Source organism: Falco biarmicus, chromosome 11 (assembly GCF_023638135.1).
Source record: "Falco biarmicus isolate bFalBia1 chromosome 11, bFalBia1.pri, whole genome shotgun sequence".
NCBI lineage: Eukaryota > Metazoa > Chordata > Aves > Falconiformes > Falconidae > Falco > Falco biarmicus.
Genome location: NC_079298.1, coordinates 28,825,001 through 28,836,580, shown reverse-complemented (window position 1 = coordinate 28,836,580; position 11,580 = coordinate 28,825,001). Strand labels below are relative to the sequence as shown.

Sequence of the window (11,580 nt, the reverse complement as noted above, 5' to 3'; positions counted from 1 at the left end):
AGCGCGGCGGGAGCCCCGCGCATGCGCAGCAGAGCGCCGGTAGCGAGCGGAGTCTGCCACCGCCGCAGCAGCCGTAGCCATGCCGGGCCTGCTGCTGGGCGATGAGGCGCCCAACTTCGAGGCGGAGACCACGCAGGGCCGCATCCGCTTCCACGACTTCTTAGGAGACTCGTGAGCACCGCGGGGGGCAGCGGGACCGGGGGGGCGGGCGGGGGCGCGGGGCCGCTCACCGGGCAGCAGCGCGGGGCACGGCCCCGGGGGCCCGGCTGTTCCCCCCCCCGCAGGCCTGGGAGCGCCGTGGGGAGGCAGAGCCGGCCACTCTGAGCCGCGAGCTTCTTCCAAAAAGTGTATCTTCCGTCGAGCCGCAGCGCTCAGGGCTGTGCCCGGGGGGCGAGGGGGGCCGCCGGGCAGGGCGATTTCGCAGGGGCCCGAGCTGCGCGGCACCTCTGCCCACCTTCCCCCATCCCCTCCTGCGGGCTGCGGGGCAGCAGGGCGAGCCGAGCCCCCAGGCAGAGGGGGGTGGGCCTCTGAAAGCAGCAGAGCCCCAGGAAGGGCAAAGCAGCAGCACTTGGTGCAGGCCAGTCCCAGAGACCAGCTCATGTGGCACCTGCGTCCCTTGTGAGTGGGCCTGAGTGGGCCTGCGTGCGCGAAGGTGCGTAATGGAGCAGCGACAAAGGACTCTGGTCCTGTTGGAGCCCGGCAGGGAAAGCCACGTGCCCTCAGGCACTGTTTCATGCAAGGCTTGTTGCTCCGTTTCTGGCACGAGCGAGCAGCAGGGTGCTGGCACAGGACATCTGGGACTTGCTCCCGGCAGCGCTTGGCAGGTTGTGTCCACTTCTGTCAGCATTGCAAGCTTTGGCAAAAGGAGAAAAGGAGCTCTCTTAGCGAGAAAGCAAGCTGCAGGGTGCCTTAAAACTGGCTGTTCCAGCCTGATCACCCACGGGGCACTTTCTCAGCCAGCTTCTACTCGAATACTGCCTCTTTTTTCAGGTAGTATACTTACTGTACAAAGAGACTTGTAGCACCAGTGGCCAGGTAGCTGCCCAGTAACTTAATGGTGAGCCATGGCAATCGCACAGCCCTGGCAGAGCTGCAGCATGCCTTGCTTGATCCCTCCAGCTCCATTCCCAAATCTCTAAGGCAGAGCTTCCCCCAGCTGCTGCGGCATACGGCTGTATTTGCTGAGCACTGGGGGCCAGGTGAAGAGTGGTGCAGTAAGCCCTGTTGAGCGTTGAGCTGAGAAATAGTGCGACAAGTCCCTAGCAGGGAGCTTTACGTGCTGAGGTGGCTTTGCGTGAACCTCTGGAAATATCTGAGAGCTGGTTTGACATAAGCTAGGCTGCATTGCTACCTTCCTCTGCACTGGTTGCCTTACCTGTAAAGTGGGGTCACTTGTATTTGCCTACTCTAAAGACTACAAAATCCACTGATGGGAAGCAGTGGGCAAAAGCGAGGTGGCAGCATTGTTGTAACGGTAGCCATAAAGTGTTGAAATACTTATTTTTTTCATTAAGTATGTTTAGCAGCTGTTGGGTTAAGGGTTGTTCCTATCCCATTCTTTGAAGTTGCGCAATATACGTGGGTATTTCTCCTCACGGTGGTTGATGGGGTAGACTGGATAGCAAATAGCAGTGTAAATCAGCAATGGTCTCTGCAATAACGTGGCTGGCAGGTTAGCATCTATGTCCCCTTGCACATGTGGTCTCTGGGGTACACAGTCTACACACAGCTCCCCCAGACTTCCTCACCTGGCACGGTATCCACTTCCACATCAAGAACCAGCATCCCCTGTGGGATCCTGGAAGGGAGAGAGGGAATGAGGTGCAGGGGGTTCCTCAGAGCATGAGGAACGGGGCTCATCTCATGAAGCCTTCTAGCCCAGAGTTCCCAGGACAGGATTTCCACTTAGCAGAGAGATGAGCTGTTCCCACACGAGTCTCCATGCAGTGCGATCTTTACAGCTTTTTGTCTGCAGTACAAACCAGAATGACATCTCACCCTAATGCCATCTGCTCCCTTTCAGATGGGGCATCCTCTTCTCCCACCCACGGGACTTCACACCCGTCTGCACCACAGAGCTTGGCCGGGCAGCAAAGCTGGCATCCGAGTTCAGCAAGCGCAATGTGAAGATGATCGCCCTCTCCATTGACAGTGTCCAAGACCACCTGTCTTGGAGCAAGGTATGGGGCGTGGGGAGGTGCAAGAAGAGCTTGCACTGCTGTCTTGCTCTGAAGGCCAGAGGAAAAGCCCACACAGAACAGAGCACAGGCTCGGAACTACATATCTCAACTCCCAGAGTATGTTAGCTAGGAGGGGCTGAAATTCAGAGCAGGAACAGGAAGGTCTGCTCCATCTCTTCATGGAGCACTTCACAAAGTCCAGGGCACTCTATGCACTAATAGTTTGAAATCGGAAGAAAATGGTACTACTGCTCTCCCACCAGTACCTGAATGGGTAAAACGTGTATGGAAGTGGTGCCAAAATCTCAGAGGAAGGCAGTCTATCCACAGAGCCTCAAAAAGTTCTGTAATAAAACAGGAAAGGAGGCATCAGAAGCAAACAGGCAGTCTTCAAAGGGTGTGATTCATGCCTAGGCAGGGAAAAGAAAACAGAGAAAAAATGGGGGCTTGTTAAACATAAAACCACAAGTAGGAGACTCTTAAATACAAAACCATCATGAGGGAGTTTAAAAAAAAAAAGATGGGAGCTAAATAGCTTGCTGAAGGAACATGAAAGGAGCTAATTAAGAACTCCAAATGCAGCCTCAGCAATGGTGTCCTGCCAGGGAGTGTGACTCCAGGGCTCATAGGTAGTAGGGGTTTAAAATGAGCATTTCAGACAGATGTGGCCAGAGCATAAAAATCCCTGGGTGAATTACCTGCCTCTTTCTTTGCTCTTAAAATTGGGAATGTTCTCACACATGCATACAATAGCAGGTAGTAAAGGTGAGAAATTTCCACACTCAAATCTGTCTTTAGAAATTACATAATTGCCTTATTGCTTAAATTGCCCTTCGTACCTGAGTGGTGCATGGCTGATGTCCCACCAAGCCTCAGAAGGGCCTGGGAAAAACAGCGTACAAATCCCACACCAGTAAATGAGATTTCTGTGCTGGTCAAATTGGCTGAAACCACCAGTCAAATTAGCAGATAACATCCCATCAAATATAACAGAAAGTTTGGGTTGTGCTTTTGTAAGCGAGTTTCATCTCCTGGTTGGGTAAAACCCTTTGTAAAAGTTAGCAATACCCTACAGTTATTCCAAGTCCTCAAATTTCTAAGAAGCTTCTCAATGAAGTCAGCTTTGTGAAGGACAGGCTCTTTTCTGCAGGGAGACAGGAGGAAGCGATAACTTGTGTCAAGTGAGGGAAGCGATGAGCACCCTCAAGGATCTGCAGAGGCGCATGGGGTTCAGCATACTCAGGTGATCTGGAAGAGAGATGAAAAACGAGCTGACTCTGCTGATGCTGTGGAATTGTTCCCTGCAACCTCAGGTAAAACCAGGAGAAGTTGCAGAACAGCCTCTCTACGCTGGCTGATGCGAGGCAGAATAGCACGTTTGGAAAACCTTCCAGAACAGGTGTGGAGAAAGGCAGAGGGCAGTGGACCAAGCTGCAGGGAGCTTTCTGTCAGGCTGGGAGAGGCCTTGGAGATGGTGCTTTGGAAACGTCAGCTCAGCACCTGTCAAAAAGAAAACCGTGAGAGCCCTCCAGAGCAAAAGATCCAATTGGTGAGGATAAATCCGTAGCAGACTGGAGTCTTCCGTGCAGCCTATGTTTGAAATCACCCATCTTGCAGACTACAGGGGAACAAGAAAAGGTGCAGAGAGGGAACAAGAGAACACAGCAGCCTGCAGATTTGGGCAGGTTTGCTTCAGTGCAGAGCAACTGGGGCTCTTTATCCTGGGAATGAGAGGACATGTCAGGCTGCGACACAGTGAGCAGTGCAAGGAGCACAGAGGAGCAATGAATGCAGCATGCGTGCATCGTGGAGGACACAAGAGGACAGGGGTGCGATTGCTTTGCTCTTGAACCTTGCCCATACTCGTGGTCCTTTTCCTTTGTCCTTGATAAAGCAGAGAAGAACTTCAGATAATGTGGAGAGCTAAAGAGCTGAACTAGGAAGGCAAGTGTTAGGGCCTGCCACAATTCTGAGATCAGGGCGGTGCCCCAGATGTTCTCCTGCCCAGCCGTGAGAAAGAAAAGAGCTTAACAGAGATACCAACCCTTGGCAGAAGCTGCCTGTCTGGGCAGAAGCAGTCTTCGTTAAATGCTAGAGTGAGATCTAGAAACTGCAATTTCTTTCACTAGATCTTAACTTAGAGAGAAGCCCTAGGAGTGAGCCAAACTTTGGGCAGACCTCTCCATGCAATGTGCTTTCTCTTTGGATGAAGCTCCTAGCAGCAGCGAGAGGATGAAGCTGTTTTTACATGGAGCACAGTCTGTGAGGAAGCAAGTAGGCAGGAGGGATGGCTGAAATCTGCATGAAACAACAAAGAAACTTCTTGCTTTGCTGTTAAATTTCAGTGGGTAGGTGGAACCAGAGTATAGCTGATAATTCTCCCGTCACTTTGCTCAGCTTCGCTTTCCCAGTGAAGATGTCGCTGCTGTTCTTGTCCATCCCTAGCCAAGACCCAGAGGCTTGCTCCGGGGCTCAGAATAAGCTTGTAGCTCTGCTGGGGACTGATCCCACTCTCCTACCTCCCCAGTCTGTGCACTGCTTCTCTAGGGGTTGGCTGAATGCCTAAGCTCCTTAAGCAGGGTTGACTGGCGCGTGCTGTGCATGTCAGAGGAGGTTTCAGTGCTCTCTTTAGCCACTGGTGCCGTTGCTTCGGCAAGTTAGGGGTGAATAAACCACTCCGGTGATGTCTGGTTTCAGCTTGGACTCTGGAAAGACAAATAGTTTGTAGGGAAGTCAAGTGAGTATTTGGTGTCTTAAAGCAAAATAGGGCAGGGTTTGTCAGGCTGTTTGTTGTACAAAGATCCCCAGGTCATGAAATTGCCTGCATTTTGGAACAAGTTACAGTCCATAGGATTCAGATACTGCTTCTAGAAGCTCTCTTCATCCCCCAGCCTCCACTTGGAAGAGAAGTGGGAAGAGTGTCACTGTCTGACCTTCATTTACAGCCTCCTGCAACTCTGTGGGGCATTCAGAAGCGTTTTGCCTGGGCTGGCCTCTCTGGCTTTGCTTTCCTTCCCTGATCTGCTTTGACAAGGCAGGTCTGCAGGAGAACAGAAGTGATTCCTTCCTTCCAAGGCAGGTCTGACCACAACCCAGCAGAGATAAACAGCCCCTTTTTGCGGTGCAGAGCTGACTCAGAAAGGCCCAGGGAGAAAGCAAGTGAAGAGAAAAGCTGTACAGGAGACGTCTTCCCGCCTGTACACCACTTGACCTGCTTGTAGCAGGTTCCTGAGCAACCAGGGCAGGGTTACAGCTCTTCCTGTCACCACCATTGGCCTAGGAGGGCTGAGTAGTGGTGTAGGGCCTGCCTGCTCTTGCTGCCTCTGGCCTGCTCTGAGCCGCAGTGGGCAGCACCAAGGGGCAGCATTTTCATCTCTGCTTTCCCCAAGTTCCCTCTGAGCAGGACCCAGACTGTTCCCCCACATTGAAAGCCCGGGTAAGGCAGAGAGGCTTGTACGTTCAGATTATCAGCTCAGCTGATAATGCACCACAGTGGTGTGTGGGAGGGTTGTGTCAGCACTGGAGCCAGAGGCTAGCAAGGCTGAAAGGAACAGGCAGCTGTTTTGGGGCAGAAACCTTGAATTAAATTTGTTTTAATGCTGGCAGCTGCTCGGCTTGTGCTGCCTTGAGCAGGTTCCTCCCAGCCCTGCTGTGGCTCGGTGTAACCTGTATGGGTGGTACTGCAGAGTACAAGAATAGCTTGAATGCTCTGGCTGAGTCCAGACCAGATTCAGAGACGCTCAAAATAGTTTTCCCTGTGGAGCAGGTCAAGTTTGGGCTAGCACAGGGAGCAACCTCATAAACTGTGGTCACAAGGGAGAGCTTGCACAGCTGTGGACAGGAATGGTTTTCTCTTCTGCCCCAGCCATGGTTCAGAAAGGTGCAGTGTCCCAGCACCTGCACTCAGACTTTCACTCTGTTTTCAGAAGCCTTTAACTAAGCAGGCTAGGAGTGACTTGCTGAATGGAGCTGGTCCCTCACACAAGACCTGTGAATTGTTGCACTTGGCCTTTGTTAGCAGTAAAGTTGCTGGTTTGCTCTGCCACTAGAGGCTTAAGAGCACAGCCCAGTTCAGGTGTGACACCAACACATCTGTCAGTAGTGCTAGATCACTTACTGGGTTGGAAGAGGGACACCTCTGTTCCAGGGAGATTTAACCACCTTTCCCCGAGGTCACTGGCATGGCCAGGACTTCCTTGTTTTGCCATACTCGCTGCCTGGGCAAAGCAGCTGGTCCACAGGCAGTTCCAGAGCTGAGTGACACAGTGTAAGCATAGACAGCCAAACAACTGACCTCTAAGAACAAGACAGAGTCCAGCCTGGCACGCAGGTTTCTGGTTTGCCATGCAGAGAAACTTCATGGAAGGCCATGCGCCCCTGGCTGTGCTGTCCCAGACTGAGACCTTGGGGCCAAGCAAGTCACAAGCTCCTGCAGAGCAGCTGCTGAATGTGTTTGCATGGCCCCTCTGCAGGAGCTTGCCCCACACACATAAAGCTTGCCTGCACTGCTCCCTGCCTGGCCTCTGTCCCCTCTGATGGTACCCACAGCAGGGAGGATGAGCAATGCCAGTGGTTTTGTCTCTGCAGGACATCAATGCGTACAATGGGGAACAACCTGAGGAGAAACTCCCCTTCCCCATCATTGCTGATGCAAACCGGGAGCTCGCTGTCAAGCTGGGCATGCTGGACCCAGATGAGCGGGACAAGGACGGCATGCCCCTGACCGCTCGTGTGGTAAGTACCAGGCCCTGCGTGGCACCCTTCTCAGCAGTAGATATCGCCTGCCGTCCTGCCTTGTGTCCTTGGGGCTGGGCTTGAAGACGGGGGCAGCTTACCTGAAGGGACATGACCATCTTCAGGAGCTAAGTTGACTTCCTTGGGCTAGAACCATCGGTCGTGCTGCAGGAAGAGGCTGATGCAGTGCTGGCCTGCTGGCAACAGCTCCGTCTTGCTGTTGCTGCCACCTTATCTCAGTTGGGCCTGTCCTAACATAGGAGACAAAAGTGCTCGATCTGCTGGACTTTCCCTCTCCCATCCCGTGCTTGCATTAAAAGGGCACAGGTCGAGGGGAGGAAGCATTTTGGGTAGCAGAGCAAGCTGTCATTGGAAACAGGAGCTCCCAGAGCAAACACCGTGTTCCCTGTGCCTGGGCGTCACTTGTTGCTCTAGGAGATTGCCACCATGGCATCTCCCCTGTCCCAACACCTGCGATCAAGCAGGCCACCTCCCAGGAAAGGGAGGGGCAGCAGCGCTGAGCAGGTCCAGTGGGGCAGTTGGACAAACATCATCTGCCCAGCCCCTGACCCTGTCTCCCTGTGCTCAGGTGTTTGTTTTTGGCCCGGATAAGAAGCTGAAACTCTCCATCCTGTACCCAGCCACCACTGGGAGAAACTTTGATGAGATCCTGAGAGTGGTGGACTCCCTGCAGCTGACAGCGTACAAGAAGGTTGCTACGCCTGTGGACTGGAAGGTGAGGAGGGGAGCAAATCTCACAGCTGGGCACTGAAAATGTGCATTGAAACGTCAACCAGCCTCCCTTGGAGGGGGATCCATGGGGTGCTGAAAGCTGCTGGGGTCCTGGGATGTGAGTTAGATCCCAGCCCAGTTCCCAGGGCTGTTGCAGTCTGGGGTCAGCCACAGGAACCTCCCTTCCCTGCCCTTGGTCCCTGGTGCCACCAGACACCAGTGCTGGGCCCTTCTGGCTATCAGTACTTGAACTCTGGGCCACGGCAGGTCCTGCCCTTGCTGTCTGTGATAAGAAAGTGCATTACCAGGTGTCAGTGTGCCAGAGTCCCCTCAAAGCCAGTGAAGCAGCAAGCATGGGGGACTGCTCCCTTGGCTGGCTTGCTGCTTTTCTGCCATTGAGCCAGGAAGGGCCAATATGGGCATGGCCCTGCTTTGCTCAGCGTGTATACAGCTGATTACTACTTGAAGTTGCTCAGTTGTGGCCATCCCTGTTTAGTAGCATTATTTAAAACTCCTGAGAACAGTTTGGGCAACCAGGGGAAAGCAAGAACAAGCAGCACAGTCTGGCTGCTTTAGCTATCCAGTGTTTCCTCAGCCCAGCAGAGCTGCTCAGCTCCTGGACCTGTCCTGCCGCTGACTTTGATATCTGTTACTGGGGAAGCCTGCCGCTGTGGAGCCAGAGGACACACCCCTGCTGTTACAGGGTGTCCTGCAGAAGTCCTCCTGTGTTACGAGGCAGGACCAGGCTCCCAGAGCGTTGTCCCAAACAGCTGCTCCATCTGGGCTGGAAGGGCCCCATAGGCACAAGCCCTGGAGACTGAGTAGCTCGGGGTATTGATGCACTTCGCTGTGCCTCTCCACCCCTCAACACCAGAATTCATGTGCTGAATGTACAATGAACTGCACCTTCACTTCTTGGGGCAGAGCAGGGCATGGAGGCAGCCTTGCCTCTGAAGATACCTGTCTCCTGCAGCATAAGGTCCCAGGGGTGCGGGGCCAGCTTGCCCACCTGCCAGGGCAGCACACCTTTCCCCGGGGCTCAGCATGCCAGGGGGAGCCACTGCCTTTCCGGGAGTGCCAGAGCAATAGGAATGTGTGAGCAGCTTGGGCAAACTGTGCTCCCTCCTGCGTCACAGAGGTGCCCGAATTCCTCTCTCGTTACTCCCTGTTCCTGTGGGAGTGCTGTGGGGAAGAGCTGGGCTGCGAGATCCCTTGGCAGGGCTGGCAAACGGCACAGCTGTCCCTTTCAACGTCACCCACACCTCCTGGTGTAGCTCCCACTCAGTCCTCGCTGCAGGGGACATGCCTGGGGCACTGGGGCTGAGTGTTCACGAGGAGACTGTCACCTACCAGCAGGGACGTGCCACCTGCATCCAGCTCCTCTGCTGCTCTCACAGTTCCCGTTTGCTCCCCAGCCTGGTGACAGTGTCATGGTCGTGCCCACCTTACCTGATGAGGAAGCCAAGAAGCTCTTTCCCAAAGGAGTCTTCACGAAGGACCTGCCGTCGGGCAAGAAGTACCTGCGTTACACCCCGCAGCCGGAGTGAGTGGGTCCGCCATCCGTCCCGCCAGGCTGCACATCGTTCGGTGTTGGGAGCCTTCCCCATGCCCAGCTCCTGCCTCCCCCACACCGTGCGATCAGCAGCCTCGTACCATCAACATTGATGGTGCATCACAATACTAAACCAATCTTCCCCATCCCTTTCATCCCTCACATCCCCTCAAAACTAAAACCCTGGGTGTTTTCTTGCCTTGAATCAGCCCCACAAGGAAGAGATTAGCAGACCAGTGGGGGCTCCAGGGCTCATGCTGTGGAGTCTCTCATGTTCAGCGCTGGCTGAGTTTTTCCCGAAGGCACGGTGGGAAGCGTGGTGTCAGCAGCCGGGCCCCGGAGGGGTGTCCTGCTGGGCTCACACACCTTCCCATCAGGGAGCTTCGGGGGCTCCAAGCTGCTGCGTGCCTTTCAGAGCAGCCGTCACTAACGCATTTACACCTTTGTGGGATCCTGTGCGTAGAGGAGGAGCTGCAGAGCCAAATCTCTCACTGCTTTCTCATCTGTTGCTGGAAGTCGGTTGGTTTTAGGTTTTATGGAAGAGGGAATAGAGCAAATAAACTGATCTTCAGTACTACCTGCAATATCCCTGGCCTGTCTCTGCTGCCGTCCATGGCATCCTGCGCCGTTTACTTTGTTCCCTGTGGCCATGCAGCTGGGATGTGTGGCCATGCTTCTGGGTGGGTGGCCCTGACACGGATCGCCCTTGTTCCTGCTGTGTAACTTGCTTTGGAAACACAGGTTGTCCCAGGGGACATAGTCTCAGGCAAGGCAGCAGGATCTCGCTGTCAGGAAGATGTCTCCTTGGGGAACGTGCTGCAGCATGGCCTGCCACGAGTGCTGGGCAGGGGTCCTGCCCTGCTTCCCAGGGCACCATACAAGCCAGGCGAACTCCACCCCGCTCTCCCACACCTACACCTCGGGGATTTGCCAAGAGGTGAGCGATGTTTCAGAATAATGCTAGGAAAGAAACCCGCTCGCCGAATAGCCAGCCAGCATCTTGGTGCCCGGCACAACCAGCAACACTGAAAACGAGCAGCTTGTGAAAGAAATTGGCTGGCCTGGGGCACGAGCATACCCCGCGGCAAGTGGGGTTAGTAGGGTTGATGGTCGCTGTAAGTAAGCAGTGTGCTGGATGCAATGAGATACCCTCCAGCATCCTGCAGGCCCTACTCCCGGGGCAGCACCCACACCCACCTGGGACGGAGCCCGTCAGACAACATCCAGAACTGCCGGCTCCTGTCACTGTCCAGCACCTCAGCATGCAGGCCAGGCCACCCCACTGAGGACATCCTTCCCCAAACACGTCTGTGTTTCAGACAGCTCCCTCTTTAATTGCCAAAAAAAAAAAAGTTTATATTAATGTTTAATTGCCTTCAGGACCTATATGGTGAATATCAGTATTTTCCCCAAAATAACTTAAATGAACTTTCATTATCCAGTTCTGCATTATCCCCATGTATTACTTTTACTAGAAGATAAAAACACCTGATCTCTGGCTTGAGTTTTATTCCGCCTCTTTCACTCTGCAAGAAGTGGGAGGGGGGATCTGCAATTTCAAAGGGGAAATGGCTCCTTTCGGTGTAATTTTTCAGCCTTATCAAGCTTGGCAGCCCCTGGTCCCCCACAGCTGGGCTGCATGAGCTCCTGGCTTTCTTGCTGTTCCCTCAGCATGCAGCCCCCACCTTGATCTGGTTTCCACTGGGAAAAAGGGCTGTCTGCCCACCACCCCCCCCGAGCTTTCCAACCGACTGTCCCATTTTCTGGAAGCTTGAGGACATGGCCCCACAGCAAGCTTTGTACAGACAGGCTGCTCTGAGCATCCCTAGGGAAGGGGCACTGCAGGGCAAGCACAACCTCTCTGGGACACCAGAGAAGCACCTGCTAGTTGGGACAAGGGGGAACAGGTCCCGTCACCAGACCCAGGGGCTTGAAGCGGGCAGGGGCAGCTGCTGGTCCCACTGCCAAGCCAGGCAGGGGCTGACGGCCAAAAGCCCATAAATTCCTGCTCCCCTAGAGGAGCAAGCCAGCCAGACGGACTCAAGCAAACACAGGGTTTGGTTCCAGTACAGCTCGAGTGGTTTTTCTTTTAATCCCAGAGAAGTGAAATGCAACATTTGTTCGAGTTGGTAATAACATCCAGAGACAGAAGTCCAAGCCCCCTACTCGGTAAAGTCATTTGTATTTAAGGCACTCTGCAAAACCAGCTTTCCTCTTCTTCCGATTTTCCCCACGCGGCAGCAGAATACCTGGTTTGGTCTTTTCTCCATAGTGGCACCCACACATCCTGGCTCTTCCCACTGTCCCCGGGAACTGACGACAGCAAACCCAGCGGGAGCAGCCAGAGAAATGCCAGGAGGCCGGGTCAGTGAATACAGAAGG

General features: G+C 54.1%; 1 protein-coding gene across 1 annotated transcript; it reads left to right on the top strand.

Annotated features, from left to right (window-relative positions):
• Positions 1 to 12: 12 nt before the first annotated feature.
• PRDX6 (peroxiredoxin 6) lies at positions 13 to 9,775 on the top strand. The gene is made up of 5 exons (XM_056355208.1): positions 13 to 171; positions 2,024 to 2,180; positions 6,768 to 6,914; positions 7,504 to 7,650; positions 9,062 to 9,775. The coding sequence occupies exons 1-5, from the start codon at positions 80 to 82 to the stop codon at positions 9,191 to 9,193; spliced, it is 675 nt and encodes a 224-aa protein (XP_056211183.1). The 5' UTR covers positions 13 to 79; the 3' UTR covers positions 9,194 to 9,775.
• Positions 9,776 to 11,580: the final 1,805 nt, after the last annotated feature.